This window comes from Ovis aries, chromosome 2, assembly GCF_016772045.2.
Source record: "Ovis aries strain OAR_USU_Benz2616 breed Rambouillet chromosome 2, ARS-UI_Ramb_v3.0, whole genome shotgun sequence".
Taxonomy (NCBI): Eukaryota; Metazoa; Chordata; class Mammalia; order Artiodactyla; family Bovidae; genus Ovis; species Ovis aries.
This window is the reverse complement of record NC_056055.1, coordinates 40,386,315-40,403,588: the sequence shown is the minus strand read 5'-3', so window position 1 is coordinate 40,403,588 and position 17,274 is coordinate 40,386,315. Positions and strand designations below refer to the sequence as shown.

At 43.0% G+C, this 17,274-nt stretch overlaps 1 protein-coding gene across 3 annotated transcripts in view; it reads left to right on the top strand.

Annotated features, from left to right (window-relative positions):
• DOCK5 (dedicator of cytokinesis 5) overlaps nucleotides 1-17,274 on the top strand; it is a 276,297-nt gene that overhangs the window by 105,092 nt on the left and 153,931 nt on the right. For all 3 annotated transcript variants that reach the window (XM_060410889.1, XM_012118981.5, XM_027964319.3), the window contains exons 4-5: nucleotides 6,321-6,376; nucleotides 9,358-9,454. In XM_060410889.1, coding sequence (XP_060266872.1) covers nucleotides 6,321-6,376; nucleotides 9,358-9,454 — 153 coding nt within the window. The remainder of the gene's footprint in view (nucleotides 1-6,320; nucleotides 6,377-9,357; nucleotides 9,455-17,274) is intronic.

The window sequence follows — 17,274 nt, the reverse complement described above, 5'->3', positions numbered from 1 at the left end:
CTGTGGAATCTTAGTTCCCTGACCAGGGATCGACTCTGTGCCCCCTGCATTGGGAGTGCAGAGTCTTAACCGCTGGACCACCAGGAAAGTCCTCAGAGTCCTAGTTTTCAAACTGTGAAACTCCCACGAAATCAATAGAGTGGGTTAGAACCAACATCTTTTTATAACTCAAACTGAGAAATAGAAAATGGAATGCCGTGGTAAGTCGCGTTTCAGGAAACTTCAGTGTTAGGTGTATATTTTACAGTATTTTGTGTATTTTTGATTATGTTGTATGACAGTCATGCTGGGTTGCTGTCCCATCATGGGCAAAGAATTTGAAAAACACTGACGCTCGTGGGTTCCTTTTCCCAGTGCCAAAGCTGCTAATAGTCAAGCTAAAGAAAACCTGTGAGTTAGGTTAATACCCTCTCGGTTTATTTCAGGTCAGGTCAGCACTTTTTCTGTGACACTGCAGACTGGCACTGCACAGCCTGTCAGCACTTTCTTTTGAAAAGGACAGTGTTGATGAGGCCGTGCTATTTCACAGTTCGTTCCCATCCAAAAGAGCGAGGGCGAGAGGAACATTTCAGAACTGATCAAGAACTCAATAAAAAGAAAAAACACAAACCCACAGGTTTTACTTGCCAAATACGGCACAAGACAAAAGAGGTGCTAGCACACAAGTCTCAGAAAGGCTGTGCGTGGGGAGATTGGGACTGGCATACATGCACTGCTGTGTATAAAGTAGATGACTAATGAGAGCCTACTGTAGAGCACAGGCAACTCGACTCAGTGCTCTGTAGTAACCAAAAGGGTAAGGAAATCCATAAAAGAGGGGATACGTGTGGACATATCACTGGTTCACTTTGCTCTACATCAGAAACGAACACGCCATTTTAAAGCAACAATGCTCCAATAAAAATTAATTTTAAAAAGGTGTGGGCCCAGAAAAACACCTTTCTGGAAGGTATAGGCCATTTAAAACCATGACTGTCCTAGTTAAGCTTTCTATATTGTTGATGCTCAAACAGCACTCAGTATTTGCACGTGTATGTATGCACACACAATTTATTAACTCTGACAGTTTAATAATCTACCAAAATAAAGGAGTGTTTGCTTTTAATGTGGTGATCCACTCCCACCGTTTTAGTCCTTTTATCCCTCCCTAAAATCCTGATGCTGAATTTTTATACCCACAGTTAGATGCTTGTGCCTCTGGGTCTTCATTTTCTACTTAAGTGTAGTGAAAATAATAATAAATTATTTGATTAAAGGAGTAAACTCTTGCTGACTTTAGTTTCCCTGGGCCTTCATATAAGGATCCAAAACAGCAGATGTTCTGGTGTGAACGAGAGCGTGTTAGGACCAGAGCAAAAGCCTTTCCTCTAGTACGCTTGTTAAGAAGGGAACCTAGTTTACAGCCACTTCTGCTTCTTGGTTTTGGTTGAAACCTATCAGTGTTTATTTTACTCACAATTATGGAAGTGGTAGTTATTTTTCAGGCTTTCCTGTGGCTCAGTGATAAGAATCCACCTGCCAGTGCAGGAGGTGCAGGAGACTTGGGTTCAATCCCTGGGTCAGGAAGATCCCCTGGAGGAGGGTCTGGCAACCCACTCCGGTATTCTTGCCTGGAGAATCTCATGAACAGAGGAGCCTGGTGGGTTACAGTCCATGGGGTCATAAAAAGTTGCACATGGCTGAGCATAAGCACGAGTTATTTTTCAAAGCAGGATTAGAGTGAATAATTTTGAAGTTCTAAATTTCAAGAGCAGAAATACTTATGTCACTTAATCACCAATCCTTTTTTAAAGTTAATTTTAAAACATAAAAAGCCACTCTTGGATAAGATCATACGAACTTTTGAGACCAAACAGAATTTTAAACTGATGCAGGTGAATTCTGTTGAACCAAGGTCCCAGACCACAGTTTTCCCTTTCAGTGTCTGCAGTCTGTAAAACTCTCTTTGAAGCATCTCTAAGGCATCTTATGATGTCCTGATACACCAGAATCCATCTGTTGTCTGCTTTGGAAAGTTGGTGGAGTGCTTCACTAGGATCTAAATGACAAAGTCCCAATGTGTTTTTAAATTTTTGTATTCATAGTCTTAAAACCCGTTTAAGCTTCCAGTCTCACTCTTGAGAAGAATTATTTAAGTAAGAGCTTTTCTCAGTTCTTAATAATTAAACTTTGTAATTCAGCGAAATAATAAGACAAACAAAGGCCATGCATTTACTTGTTGACTTATAAGTTGAAATATCTTTCTGGTAGATCCAGGCAAAACAGAGAATTCAAAGTCAGCTGTCATGAATTTTGCTCAACTTTGACACCCCTTCATTAAGCAATCCAGCCTAGTTGAAATGCTGTCCTAATGCTTTCTCCTTGTTTGTCAGTCTTTAGGGGAAGAGCTATTTGAAAAGCCTATTGTTTCAGTGGAAATTTCTGGTGTTATTTACAAGCAGACTTAATTGGTTAGAATGATAAAAACAAGCTATAAAAACAAGTGATAAAACAAGCTAGTGGTTTTGCAAATAGAAGAAGCCAGGAGATATGCAGAAACTGGTTATTGATCCTGGCAGGATTGTGGAAGTAAGGATAAGGGTAATATCTACAAAATCATTAGTTCTTTTCTTTTTTTTAACTCAAGTGGATAGGTTGCCCTGAGAAAGCAAAAACAAAATGGAGAGAGGCTGGAAATCTGAAACATATTACCTAGGTTTATTCTGGCTTTCTGTGTGTCAGAATGGCGTAGGAACATGCCTACAGGGACTTCCCTGGTGGTCAAGTGGTTAAGACTTCTCCCAATGCAGGGGACACAGGTTCCATCCCTGGTCAGGAAACTAAGGTCCCCTGTGCTGCAACAAGAGATCCTGAGTGCTGCAACTCAGACCCAATGCAGCCGAAATAAATCACTAAACAAATATTTAAAAAAATAAATAAGCCTATAGTCTCAGATTTACAAGAGCAGTTAAATGGCTGCAGGTGGACAAATGCTACCATGGAAAGATGATGCCTACAAGAAACAGTGGAAATGCGACAAAATAGATAGCTCTTAATATGAAAATCATCATGTCTGCATGCACAGTATAAATTACCTGCTATGATTGCTGCCTGAGTTAGTGTTAGTCACTCAGTCATGTCCGACACTTTGCGACCCCATGGACTGTAGCCCGCCAGGCTCCTCTGTCCATGGAATTCTCCAGGCAAGAATATTGGAGTGGGGTGCCATTCCTTTCCCCAGGGGATCTTCCTAACCCAGGGATCCAACCCAGGGCTCCATTACAAAATAAGCCACTTACATTACAAATGTTTCTGTTTTGGATTTCTCCCTGTTATTTGGAGAACAGTCATCAGGTGTTAGGTGTATGAAACAGTTAATCAGTCCTTTATCTTCTTGATTTGAAAAATCTTCTGCAAGGATACTCCTTGGAACCAACAGTTGCACATCTCATTCAGCCTGCAAATATGGCTCCTGCTTAACTGCTACTTTGAGTGGTTCATTGTTAGTCAGTGCACCACCTTTTTACGAGTTCTGGACAGCTTTATTTTATTGTTGTACAGTATACTTGACAGAAAATTAGTATTTTACTTCTTTTATTTATTTTACTGTAGACCATTTTTAAAGTCTGTATTGAATTTGTTACAATATTGCTTCTGTTTTATGTTTTCAATTTTTTGGCCACAAGACATGTGGAATCTTAGCTCCCCTACCAGGGATTGAACTCACACCCCCTGCCTTGAAAGTGAAGTCTTAACAGCTGGACTTCCAGGGAAGTCCCTTGACTCTTTTAAAATGTACAGTTGAGGGGTATTAAGTATAGTTATATTGTTGTGAAACCATCACCACCATCTCTAGAACTTTTTCATTATCCCAAACTGAAACTCTAAAAGCATTTAATATAAGCTCCCCCTTCTTCCCTCCTCCCAGTCCTTGTAACCCCAGTTCTCTTCTGTCTCTATGAATCTGACTACTCTAGGACCATCATACAAGTGAGGTCAGGCAGTATTTGTCCTTTTGTGTCTGGCTTATTTCACTCAGCATCCTGTCCTCAAGGTGAGCACTGGGCAGGCAAGTCTGGTTCTCCACAAAGATGGGGATCAACAAAACATTTACATCCACCTAGCAGAAGGAAGGCGCACCCAAGCTTCCTTCGGCATCCTAAAGACTGACCTGGAGCTTCAGAAACCCATTAATCAAACCCCAAAGAAATTACACACACATTGCATTTTTTGTTAGTGTTAAACTCTGTGATCAGTTTTCCAAAATCACTCTGAATCCTGTCCTTGTCATGAAAGAGGTTGGTGTTACCTTGTCTCTGTGTGTGTTCTGGGTCTTTATCAGTAACAAGATTGGGATTATGCTTTCTCACTCATGTACCCTATGCCTGCCCCTTTCTCAAAGTGAGGAGCGGCAGGTATCTTTATATGTTTTTTTGGTTCTTCCTGCCTAGAGGGAAAGGATGGCCATTCGGCTTCTGACTCAGGCAGTGGCAGGATCTACCTTGTCATCACCAATGCTGGGAGCAGCATAGTCTCAAATTTTCTTGCTGTTTTCCTGTTTTATTGGCAGAGGATTAAAAGGGAGAGAGGAGGGGATTGCTCAGATAAATGTAGCACACGGAACTAGATGCACAACCAACCCTGGTTGAAATGCACTAGTTTTTCTGGCTCTGAACGAATGAGGATCACTGAGTACACAGGCGTCTGACCTGGGTCCCCAGGGCGTGACCTGCTCCTCTCCCACCTTTGTGGTCAGCTACCCCTGACATGCTATGTCCACATGGCTGCAGTTTTAACAGGCTCAGGGCTACAAGCAAGTTGAGCCAATGGTGCTTGTTAAACAGCTTCTTCTATTAGGTTGGCCAAAAAGTTCATTTAGGTTTTTCCATAAGATGGCATAAAAACCCAAATGAACTTTCTGGTCAGTCCAGTACCTCTCCTTGTCTGGCCTGAAAAGTACCGTAAGTAGGGACCAGCGGTGCCTTTCTGAATGGCAATGTTTCTGCTTATTGATAAGCACATCATACAGTTGAACAGCAGAAGCTTTTGGTTTTAAGAAAACTCACATCCGTGGCTTGCTTCCTGTGGGTGAGATCCAGTCTACACTTTTGCAGATTGCTGCTGACCAGGTTCCAGGGTTTCTTTTAGGTCTTTCTAGGCATAGTTTTCCCACAGGCAGTGTCTTAATACCGACATCAAATTGCCTCTTAGGGATTTAGAATGGAGAGCAGTTGAGACTGGAAAAGGCTAAAAATAACCAAGCCTAATTGATTCCATGCATTTTGTTTAAGCGAAAGTGCTGAGAGGAATGGGTCTAGAAAATCACCATAATTTTATGGACCACTAAGTACATAGCCCTCCATCTACTAATTACCCGAAACCCTTTAAGAGAAGCACCTCATGTTGTGTAGAATCTGGAGGCATTTTAGGATCTATAAATACTCTGAGCTGACCCTGGGCATGTTTGCCTGTTCATTTATGAAGTGTTTATCTTAAGCTCTGTGAACCCCAGGATTCAGTTATATGTTTTCAGTGTTTCAGCCCTCCTTTCGTTTAGGTAGCCAGCCTATGTAATTGACGCCCTATGACCTTGACTGCAAACTGTAGGTGTTGCCCTGGTGCCCTTGCCCCTCCCCTACTTGACTTGCGACTGTTTGTGCTCTTTATTGTGAGCTGAGGGGTTTTTGATATTTTTCTTAATCGGAGGATACTTGTTTTACAACGTTGTATTATTTTCTGCTGTATAACAAGATGAGTCAGCTATATGTGTGTGTATATCCCTTCCCTCTTGAACTTCCCTCCCACCCGGCTCCCCATCCTGCCCTTCTAGGTCCTTACAGAGAATTAAGCTGAGTTCCCTGTGCGATCACAGTAGTTCCCGCTAGATATCTGTTGTACGCATGAGAGTGTATATGTCTCAGTGCTACTCTGCCAATCTACCCGACCCCCCCACCGTATCATTCCATCTGTGTCTCTATTCCTGCCCTGCAGATAGGTTCATCTGTACCAGTTTTCTAGATTCCACGTATATGCATTAATATATGTATTTGTTTTTCTGATTTCACTCTGTATGACAGACACTAGGTCTACCCACATCACTGCAAATGACCCAAACTTTCCTTTTTTTTTGCTAAGTAATATTCTGTTTTTCATAGTGTACCACGTCTTCTTTATCCATTCATCTGTCGATGGACTTCTAGGTTGCTTCCATGTCCTGGCTATATTGTAAATAGTGCTTCTGTGAACATTGGAGTACGTGTGTCTCTTTGAATTATGTTTTCCTCAGAGTATATTGGACTGTGATTTTTATGGCCGCATAACCCAAGTTCTTCTCTCTGCAGGGTATTTTCCCTGAAACGTACATCCATTTGAAAGAGGCCACCGTGGAAGACCGCGGGTAAGTTCTAACGTAGGAAAATGCCTAACAGGTGAGCTAAAGGTACAGTATCATTACGGGTTTTATGAAATTGTAAGGTATCATTTTGTGCATTATTTGTCTCAGGTCATCAATTCCACTTGTTGGATGAAAGGAAAATGGAATTTTTTTCCTGACATCATTCCTTCTGCCTTCTCTTTTGATATTTTTTCCTCCCTTGCATCCTTCCCTGGGACAGTGGAGGCAGATAATGAGTGAACATAGAGGGCCTGTATCTTCCTCTTGTACCAGCTGCTCACTGATGCATGCCTCTGTGAGTGTGCGTGCGTGCACGCACTCACACACATGTGAACATTTGGTGCTCTTTAGCCGTTAGACTTGGGAACCTTCTCTTTGGGAACCTTGGGGGATGACAGGTGACCAAGCTGCAACCTGTGCTGTTTATCTCTGAACCCTGGACGAGTCAGCGCACCTGGGGCTTTCCCCCTGCAAATCAGAGAAAACAGACCTGGCCCCACATTGGCCCTGAACTGTTTTGTTTATTTTTTCCTTTCTTGGCTGTACCGCATGGCATGTGATATGGAACCTCAGTTCTCCAAACAGGGATCAAACCAGCACCCCCTGGAGTGGAAGCCCAGAGTCTTAACCACTGGACCACCAGGGAAGTCCCTGGTTGTGAACTTGATGAAAAATTATATGAACTAACTAATATGTGTGATTGTGCTCTGCAGAGAAATTCACTTCATTGATGGTGAGTCAGTGGGCAGGAGCATCAAGGAGAGAATAAAGAAAGCTTGGAGCAGAAATTCCAGGGCTATTAGAAAGGAGTGGATCACAGAAGCGTATTAGCTCACAGCCACAGAGAACATTTTCAGCCCTAAATTCCACACCGTCATTTTATAGATGTGAGATGGAGATGTGCCCAAATTAACACATAACCAGGACTCAAAACCACGTGTCCTGCACTATTGGAGAACCTCCCCTCCCTTTTCTTTAATTAAAAAAAAGCAGAAGCAAGTTTTATTTACTTATTTTAATTTTTGGTTACACTCTGGGACATGTAGAATCTTAGTTCCCCGACCAGGGATCGAACCCACATCCCTTGCTTTAAATGACAGATTCTTAACCGATAAACCACAAGGAAGTCTCTGGAAAATCTTTCTGATGGACTGTTCCTGGCAGCCTCCAGGATCACTAGCCATGGCCACACTGGAGGAAAGGCAGAGTTTGGGGCATGTTCCCAGTAACTAGGGTTGCCAGGTAAAATGCAGAATGTCAAATTTTAAATTCAGGTAAAAAGTAATTTTTATTTACATTCATATGCCATGTATTTCCTGAGACATACTTAGAGTTAAAAATTAATCTATCTGAAATCCAAACCTAATGGGGCACCTTGTATTCTTATCGATGTCTGGAAATTCCACCAGTAATCCCCATTCGTTAGATTGCTTTCACTCTTTCCTTTTGCTAATCATAAAAATACCAGACGGGATTTATGTGGATGAATGTCACGTCTGCCTTGTATTAAAAGTCCACTGTGAGTAAGTGAGGATTTGGGTATATGTACGTTTTCTGTGCAGGTAGCCAGCAGATGAGAAGCAAACCAAGGACTGTTGCAAAAGAGGGCCCCACTTCCATCCCACAGCAGGTCCTGTGTGATGTTACAAGCCCCAGGACCTTGTGCCAGGAACACCCCTCCACTTGCCCACCCTCACTGATAAAATGGCAACTTGGCAGAACCAGGGAAAGGACTCAGTTTGGGCTTCCATCGCTGGGAATTGCTGAAGCCAGCCTAGCGTGGTATAGTAAGTCCCCTACATGTGAACAAGTTGCATTCCAGGAGTGTGTTCATAAGTCCAACAGAGTTAGCCTAGGTACCCAACTAATACCATCAGCTATAGAGTACTGTACTGTCATAGGTTTATAGTGCTTTTCACACAAATAATACAAAAAAGCAAACAAAAAACATTTTTACTCTTACAATACGGTACCTTGGAAAGTACAGTAGTCCAGTACAATAGCTGGCATACAGCTGCTGGCATTGAGTGAACAGGTAAGAGTTACTGGCTGGAGGAGGGAGAGGAGGTGGGAGGTGGTAGAGATGAAAGGTCATCAGCAATAGGCGACAGAGAGCAAACTGTGATTTCCGTCACACCTGATGTTCACGGCACAGGTTCCGGTTCCTTTCTGGAACCAGATGCACATTAGCATCTTTGAAAGTTCGCGACATGGAGGTTTGTATGTAGGGGCCTTACTGTACTCAAGGTTCCTGGAAAGATCCGAAATGGGGAAACAGGGATTTCCCTTGCAGTGCCATGAGTATTCATTGGAAGGACTGAGGCTGACGCTCCAATCCTTTGGCCACCTGATGGAAAGAGTCGACTTATTGGAAAAGACTGTAATGCTGGGAAAGATCAAGGGCAGGAGGAGAAGGGGACAACAGAGGACGAGATGGTTGAATGGCATCATTGACTTAATGGACATGGGTTTGAACAAACTCTGGGAGATAGTGAAGCACAGGGAAGCCTGGTGTGCTGCAGTCCATGGGATCACAAAGAGTCAGACGTGAATTAGTGACTGAATAGCAACAACCAGTGGTTAGGATTCGTCACTTTCACTGCCAGGGCCCAGGTTCAGTCCCTGGTCCCGGAGCTAAGATCCTCCAAGCTATGGGGCTTAGCCAAAAAGAACAACAAAAAATACCAGAAAACAAAGCAAAACAAACAAACAAAAAAAAAAGAGAAAGTAGAGGCTGAACTCCATATCCATTCCACTGTAGACACAATTCATTTTGAGAATCGTGATGTGTTAAGCTCTTTCTCTTTTCTCAGATGCTAGATGTGATAAAAATTGCCAGAGCTTCCCTAAATGGACAAGTTTTGCTTGGTTTCAAGACCAACCAGCCCCATCCCCATCTTTGAGTTCTAAGGATCATGATGTCCATCAGGAGAACCACTGACGATCCCCCCGGAGTAAAGGGAGCCTGTATCTGTTCTCTTTAGGCAGAATGAGACCGTGATTCCTGGGGAGCTCCCCCTGGTGCAAGAGCTTACCTCCACGCTGCGGGAATGGGCTGTCATCTGGCGCAAGCTGTATGTGGTGAGTTATCCCCAGGCTTGGAGCTAGTGGCACTATTCTTGGGCCCTCAGCCCATCTGTTCTGCTACAAGAGGTCAACCATTCCTTAGCTCTGTATGTGGAGTGGGTGCATCTTACATGGACAGTACAATGGTTGATAACCTGCAGACTTCCATTTTCCTGGAGGAGGGCGGCTGATGATACAGGTGGTGGAGGAAGTGCCTGTAAGACATTGGGTTAGTATTTTTTCCAGTTGACACGCTGATTGTAAGGTTATGAGGATGACAACTGCAAATCCATCATCCTTTCTTAAGTGCTTGGAACTATTCATCGTCACAGCAGTCCTAGTCCTATAAAGTAGATGTAATTACTGCCAGTTGATCATTGGAGGGCTTCCCTGATGGCTCAGACAGTAAAGAATCTGCCCACAGTGCAGGAGACCTAGGTTCAATCCCTGGGTCAGGAAGATCCCCTGGAGATGTGAACGTCTCCAGTATTCTTGCCTGGAGAATTCCATGGACAGAGGAGCCTGGTGGGCTACCGTCCATGCAGTCCCCTAGAGTTGGACATGACTGAGCAACTGAAAATATCAGTGGAGAAATTGCAGGACATGATTTTAGCCTTTCCACCTAACCCAGTGAATAAGCATTTGGCACTTGTCAGTGCTCAGCTATGTTGAGGGCTCCCCTGAGGGTGGCTTTCCCTACTGTGTCCAGTGTGCCTTAGCGATGCTTAAATGTGGGTCATGTCAAACTATGCTCTAAAGCGTCTTTTTGAGGCCAACTCATAGTACTGTTGATTACAATAATGGCTTGACGTCAGGATGCTAGCAGGCCAGATCAGTGGGAAATGGCACAGAAACCAGCACTCACTCATAAACCATCCTCCCAAGTTGTGTGTGTGGGTTCGTAATCAAGACAGGGTAAATCTATATATTCAGTGCTCCCGTTTCATTTAGTTTATGTTTTCCAATTTCTCCATCTTTTTTTTGCTGTAGTTGTTCTTTCTCAAGCTTTTATCAAGCATAGTAGAAAAGCTTTTGCATACATATATATATTTTAGGAAATTATGAATTTTTGCCTAGCTAAAAAAGTTTGACTGTAATTTTGCTGTATTTAAAGTCAAGTAAATTTAGCACTTAACATTTATCAGGCTGGGGACATCCCTGGGGGTCCAGTGGCTAAGATTTCATACACTCAATGCAGGGGGCCTGGGTTCAATCCCTGGTCGGGGAACTAGGTCCCACAAGCTGCAACTAACAGTTTGAATGCCATAACTAAAGATTCCATATGCAAGTCAGTATATTAGAAAAAATATTTATCAGGCTAGCCCGCTGCAGTCCATGGGGTCGCTAGGAGTCAGACACGACTGAGCGACTTCACTTTCACTCTTCACTTTCATGCATTGTAGAAGGAAATGGCAACCCACTCCAGTGTTCTTGCCTGGAGAATCCCAGGGACGGGGAAGCCTGGTGGGCTGCCGTTTATGGGGTTGCACAGAGTTGGACACGACTGAAGCGACTTAGCAACAGCAGCACCTGGGGCGGCCATCTTGCAGAGACCAAGAACTCTGAGTCTCATGGCAGCAAGGGTGCACTGGTGTCCACTTGAGGATGCTCTTTGCTCAACACTGAAATGTGCAAACACTGTTTCCTAAAGTTTCCTCTTTCCTGTAGGCTTCATGGGTAAGCATCACTAAGTTTGCCTTCTGTAGGTATCTTCCAGACATCCATGGCTAAGAATTCTCAGCAGTGTATATTCCCTTATGTGTGAATGACATCAGTGAGGTAATGGACTCAGCTCAGTGCCTGGGAGGCAGTTTCTCTCTCTCTCTCTCTTTTTTTTTAATGTGGCTATGCTCATCTTAGTTTTTGTTCAGTCATGTGTATATTCTACATTTTAACTTTCAAAAGCCAGTCTTACTAAGTTATTGAGAGCACTTCACTCTAGACCCTCAGTACTAAAAGCAGGAATCAAACTCATCCTAGTCTAACTTCTAAGAGTTAGTGTGAGATAATTCGTCTCCCAAGGCCGTAGTTGTATAGGATAGATATGCAGTAGAAATCACCAGCCCCTTCTATGGAAAAGCATGTGATTTTTTTCTGCCAGCACATCCTTCAAGGCCCCATTTAAGTCATTTTTTTCTTCATAATGTGTCTTCTAAACCCATCAATCCATAATGTTTCCTTCTGGACTGTGGGAGCACTTACTGGCAAGTCTATCTGGCCCATGGGGCATGCCGCCTTGTAATGCAAGTGATCTTTTGATCTCTTTATGTTTTACCCAGGAGAGAGCTGACCTTTAAGTCCTTAAATCACAAGCTAGGAGAGGAGAGAGATGCTGTTTAAGCCCTTTGATCCCCATCGATCATCTTGTCTTTCTATTGAAAACACTCTCTCGTTCCAGTTAATTGATTGGTTAGTGGAAGATGTAACGAGGTTGGTGGATGGGTTAGTTCTTTAACGAATTCCTTCTGGAAATTGGTGAGTGGTAATACGGGTTAGCTGGTAAGTACTGGGAAATGAGATTTTTATAGCTGTAATATACAGCATGGGATGAACTAGACATTTCTGCTTGCTGAAAGACAACTTTCATGCTTTAGGTCATTGTCTGTGTCTAGTCCATGTCCACAGGTAATTGTGCTGAGTCTGCTGTTGACCAGAAATGGGAAGTAAGTGAGGCAGAGAGGAAGATACATGGTTCATGTATTTGGGCTTCCATATCTCTTAAGCTCTGGCTGAGGAACTTCCTCTGTGGAAATTCCACTATTTAATAGCAGAATAGGGGTTCTAAGTTAAAAGAAATCCACCCCCTCTTGGAGACCAGCCTGTTTCCCATCTTCATTTGACTCTCATAAGATAATTATTTTGTTATTTGTGAATATTTTTTGATGACTTACAGCTGCAGTTGCTTGACTAAAAGACATCCAGTTTGGGAATCTTCATCAGTTGATAAGGCTGAGAATTTGTTCCTGCTTTTGGTAACAAAGCTCACCCATTCAGAGGTGATCCATGTCATTATGGAAATCTTGGCCTTCTCCATTTTTTTCCTGTCCCTTCCGAAAGCATTGACAGTTCACTTCAGGCAGAATTTCTGAAATGCTTTCTCAAAAATTTGGGAGTTTGAGATGGACATGTACACACTGTTCTTTTAAACATGGATAACCAACACCTACTGTCTAGCACAGGGAACTCTGCTCCATATTAGGTGGCAGCCTGGATGGGAGGGGAGTTTGGGGGAGAATGGATACATGTATATGTGTGGCTGAGTCCCTTTAGCGTCCATCTGAAACTGTTACAACATTGTTAATGGTCTGTATCCCAATATAAAATAAAAATTTTTTTAAAGTCTTTTATGTCAAAGTAGGAAGACTCAAATAGCAAGCCTTCACTGGGAAAAAACGAAAAGGAGCCCAAATTTATAGCTTTCAGTCCACTCCCCCAACACACTCTGAGACAAGCAAGTGTGCTCACATCCACATGTGCGCGCACATATACACACCCCTACACTTTTATCGGTGTGTGTTTTCTGGTTCTATGTCAGTTCCTTCAGTCTGGGTAAAGATAAATACAGATTTTACTAAAACGCATCAGTACTCCTATCTTTCATGCATTTACTCCCAGTGATTATGAAGCTAGGCATTCTCTCTGGTGTCTTTAAGAACATCTTAGAACGTCTGCATTTCTCTGTAACACATGTCTTAGTTCTCTTCTTTTCAGCCTCAGGTCATGAGAAAATTAGGAGGTAGATACAGTCTCTTAAGTGAGAGGAAAATGCAATCTAATAACCAGATTAAGGCCAGCCATGTAATTATTCTAGAAAGGAAAGATGTTTGTATAATTCTGGTTTCTTCTTAGCATTCAGACTGTAAGCTTATGAAATTACCATAAATATGTTTTAGTGTTGGGGGGATGGCCATGCTAGGGAAAGGGGAACCCATTCATCCAGGCAAGAAAGAAGTGGTAATTCCCACTCTTTCCCTCTTTTCTCTTTGTTGTATTAATATTATTTATTGATTTTTCTTTGAATTATCTTCCTTGTGTGCTTTGGTGAAGAAACAAGCTGTTGGGGACAGATGGGGATTAGAAATTAGGAGGCCTGCTTTCTCATCCTGACTATGCTGTAACTGACCCTGGTGTTAGAGCTTGAAGTCTCCATGTCTGAATTTGAGGCCCTCTGTAAAAATGATGTAAAATGTGCCTTGCTGACTCCATAGAGTCCTAAGGGTATAAAAAGATGGTGGCTGTGAAATATTGTGCAGACAAACCATCAAGGACCCTGCAAACGTGAGCATGACCGTTTTTATTAAGTTTTTTTTTTTTTCACTCTGGACCATTTTTAAAGCTTTTATTGAATTTGTCACAATATTGTTTCTGTGGTTTATGTTTTGATTTTTTGGCTGCCAGTCATGTGGGATCTTAGCTCCTCGACCAGGGATTGAACGCACACCCCCCTGCAATGGAAGGCCAAGTGTCAACCTCTGGACCACCAGGGAAGTTCCAAACATGAGCTTATTGATGTTCTAGCTGGAAGTAGCTGCCATCCTGGGTGTCCTCCCGTGGCACAGCCTGGCTTGGCATTCCTTTGACCTGACTTGGAGACCCTGAAGCTCCTTTCTGTGCCCCACATCCTCGCCCAAACGAAGGCCACTTCCTTTGGCTTGTGTTGTCCTCTTAGGTGGTGTGGCCTTGAGCTCTCAGTAACCAAGCTACGTGTCTCTCCCCATAGAATTGTGTGCCTCCTTAACTTAGGTTCCAGTCCCGAGGCAGAGATCTTTCCAGAAAGGAAAGGGGGAGCATGCAGTGCATCATGCACATTTACTGCAGTTTCTGGTGAGCTTTGCCTGCACTGCTGATCCTCAGTGGGAGCCGGTGTGCTGGGTGTGTTTTCAGCGCCTGAACAGGGAAGGAGGGAGCATGGTGAAGGAGGAAGTTGTTGCCTGGTAAAATGGCGACACTGGGGACACTGGGGCAGACAGAGGGCCGTTTCTTAAATTTGACTTGCTGGGAATTCCCTGGTGGTCCAGTGGTTAGGACTCTATGCTTTCACTGTTGCAGGCCTGGGTTCAGTCCCTGGTCAGAGAACTATGATCCCATAAGCTGCATGACATGGCCAGGAAAAAAAAAAGTTCTGACGTGCTCCGTTTGTTTGGTTGCTAAGTCATGTCTGACTCTTAATGCAGCTCCATGGACTGTAGCCCACCAGGCTCTTATGTCCATGGGATTTCCCAGCAAGAATACTGGAGCAGGTTGCCATTTCCTGCTCCCTTACTTGGTATATATACTTTTATTATATTCAGAAAAAATAACAAACCTGATAATACAAACAAATGCAAACAAAAAGAACAGATTCTGAGAGCAGAGATTTTGGTTCATGGTGTTCCACTGGTGGATTTTACAAACGAGGGCAAGTCCTTTGACCTCCTAAGTTTTGTTTTCTTCGGCCTCAGTGGTAATTATATATTATACGTGCGTTGCAGATTGGCTGTAGAATTCAAAAGGAAAAATCTGTGTGGAACTCCTAGGACGGTGCCTGCATCTTGTGGGCAAGATGTCACAGCCCCTGACTGACTCCCCCTTTAGAGCACTGCTTCATGAAAGAGTTGATTCGTGATGAAAGGATCCACGTGGAATTTTGCCCTGAAGTAGTATAAGGGTGTGTCTGCCACCTACCCCATGGGTTCCCTTCCAGCCACAGGGTTACTCAGCTACATTAGGTGCATAGTATTTCATCTTTTATTTTCTGTGGCCTCTCAGGATCTTGCGGGTTTTCTCTAGCCGAGGAAAGTAGATCCAGTGAGCTGAACTTTGGTTTCTTTTCCTTCTTCCGTGCTCCGTATGAGATCGCCCAGATAGAAGGGTGGACTCCTGTGCGTTGAAAAACTTTTACATGACAGATGGATATAATATCTTAAGTTTACTTTTCTAGTGACAACCTAGTTACACTTTCTGAATATGCACAAATCTCTATCCCACCTTCCAAATGTCCTGTTTTCTCAACTTAAAATCAGGTCTTGAAAACTGACAAGTTAGATTGTATTTTTTTTTAAGTTTTTTATTTTTTAAATTTTAAAATCTTTAATTCTTACATGCATTCCCAAACATGAACCCCCCTCCCACCTCCCTCCCCACAACATCTCTCTGGGTCATCCCCATGCACCAGCCCCAAGCATGCTGTATCCTGCGTCAGACATAGACTGGCGATTTAATTCCTACATGATAGTATACATGTTAGAATGCCATTCTCCCAAATCATCCCACCCTCTCCCTCTCCCTCTGAGTCCAAAAAGTCCATTATACACATCTGTGACTCTTTTCCTGTCTTGCATACAGGGTCATCATTGCCATCTTCCTAAATTCCATATATATGTGTTAGTATACTGTATTGGTATTTTTCTTTCTGGCTTACTTCACTCTGTATAATTGGCTCCAGTTTCATCCATCTCATCAGAAATGAATTCTTTTTAATGGCTGAGTAATACTCCATTGTGTATATGTACCACAGCTTTCTTATCCATTCATCTGCTGATGGACATCTAGGTTGTTTCCATGTCCTGGCTATTATAAACAGTGCTGTGATGAACATTGGGGTACATGTGTCTCTTTCAATTCTGGTTTCCTCAGTGTGTATGCCCAGCAGTGGGATTGCTGGGTCATAAGGTAGTTCTATTTGCAATTTTTTAAGGAATCTCCACACTGTTCTCCATAGTGGCTGTACTAGTTTGCATTCCCACCAACAGTGTAGGAGGGTTCCCTTTTCTCCACACCCTCTCCAGCATTTATTGCTTGCAGATTTTTAACGAGTGTTATTTACTTATTTAATTTTTGGCCACACTCTGCAGCATGTGGGATCCTAGTTCCCTGATTAGGGATCAAACCGGAGTCCCCCATTCCCCCTGCACTAGAACGCAAAGTCCCAACCACTAGACGGCCAAGGAATTCTCTAGAGTATATTTGTGTGGGTGTCGGGGTCAAACTTTTTTTCAGACAGACTGTCCCAGGAATTGTGAGATGTTTGGTCATCATAAACACATCTCTCACCTCACCCTGAGATTCAGTACTGTTTCCCACCTTCCGATTGGAGAAATGGTTTGGTGAGGTTTGATCAGCCAAATTGTTTTGTTCATACAAGTTGAGACTGAACCTGATCCGATTCTCTTATGGGAAAGAGATCATAGAAGAGCCTGGCGGTGGAACGTGGTTAATACGTCTTATTGAATCAAAGGAACTTAATTGCTAAAATGTACTCTGTTGATACGGGCTTTCCTGGTGGCTTAGTGGTAAAGAATCTGCCTGCCAATGCAAGAGACATGGGTTCGATCTCTGGTCCAGGAAGATTCCCAGGAAATGGAAATGACAACCCACCCCAGTATTCTTGCTTAGGAAATCCCATGAACAAAGGAGCCTAGCAGGCTACAGTCCATGGGGCCACAAAGAGTCGCACACAACTTAGCAACTAAACAACAGCTTCATTGATGAGACTTCTCTGGTCTAGTGGTTAAGACTCTGAATTCACTTCTGGGAACAGGGGTTCATCCCTGGTCAAGGAATTAAGATCCTGCATGTTGCATGGCACCGCCAATAAAAATATTAAAAATTTAATAAAATGTTCTTTGTTAAAAGTATTGGTCTCCTCTCATTGAAAATTTGCCAGCCAAATAGAACCTAGGGTCAGCATCTGCTGGATAATCAAAAAAGCAAAAGAGTTCCAGAAGAACATCTATTTCTGCTTTATTGACTATGCCAAAGCCTTTGACTGTGTGGATCACAATAAACTGGAAAATTCTGAAAGAGATGGGAATCCCAGACCACCTTACCTGCCTCCTGAGAAATCTGTATGCAGA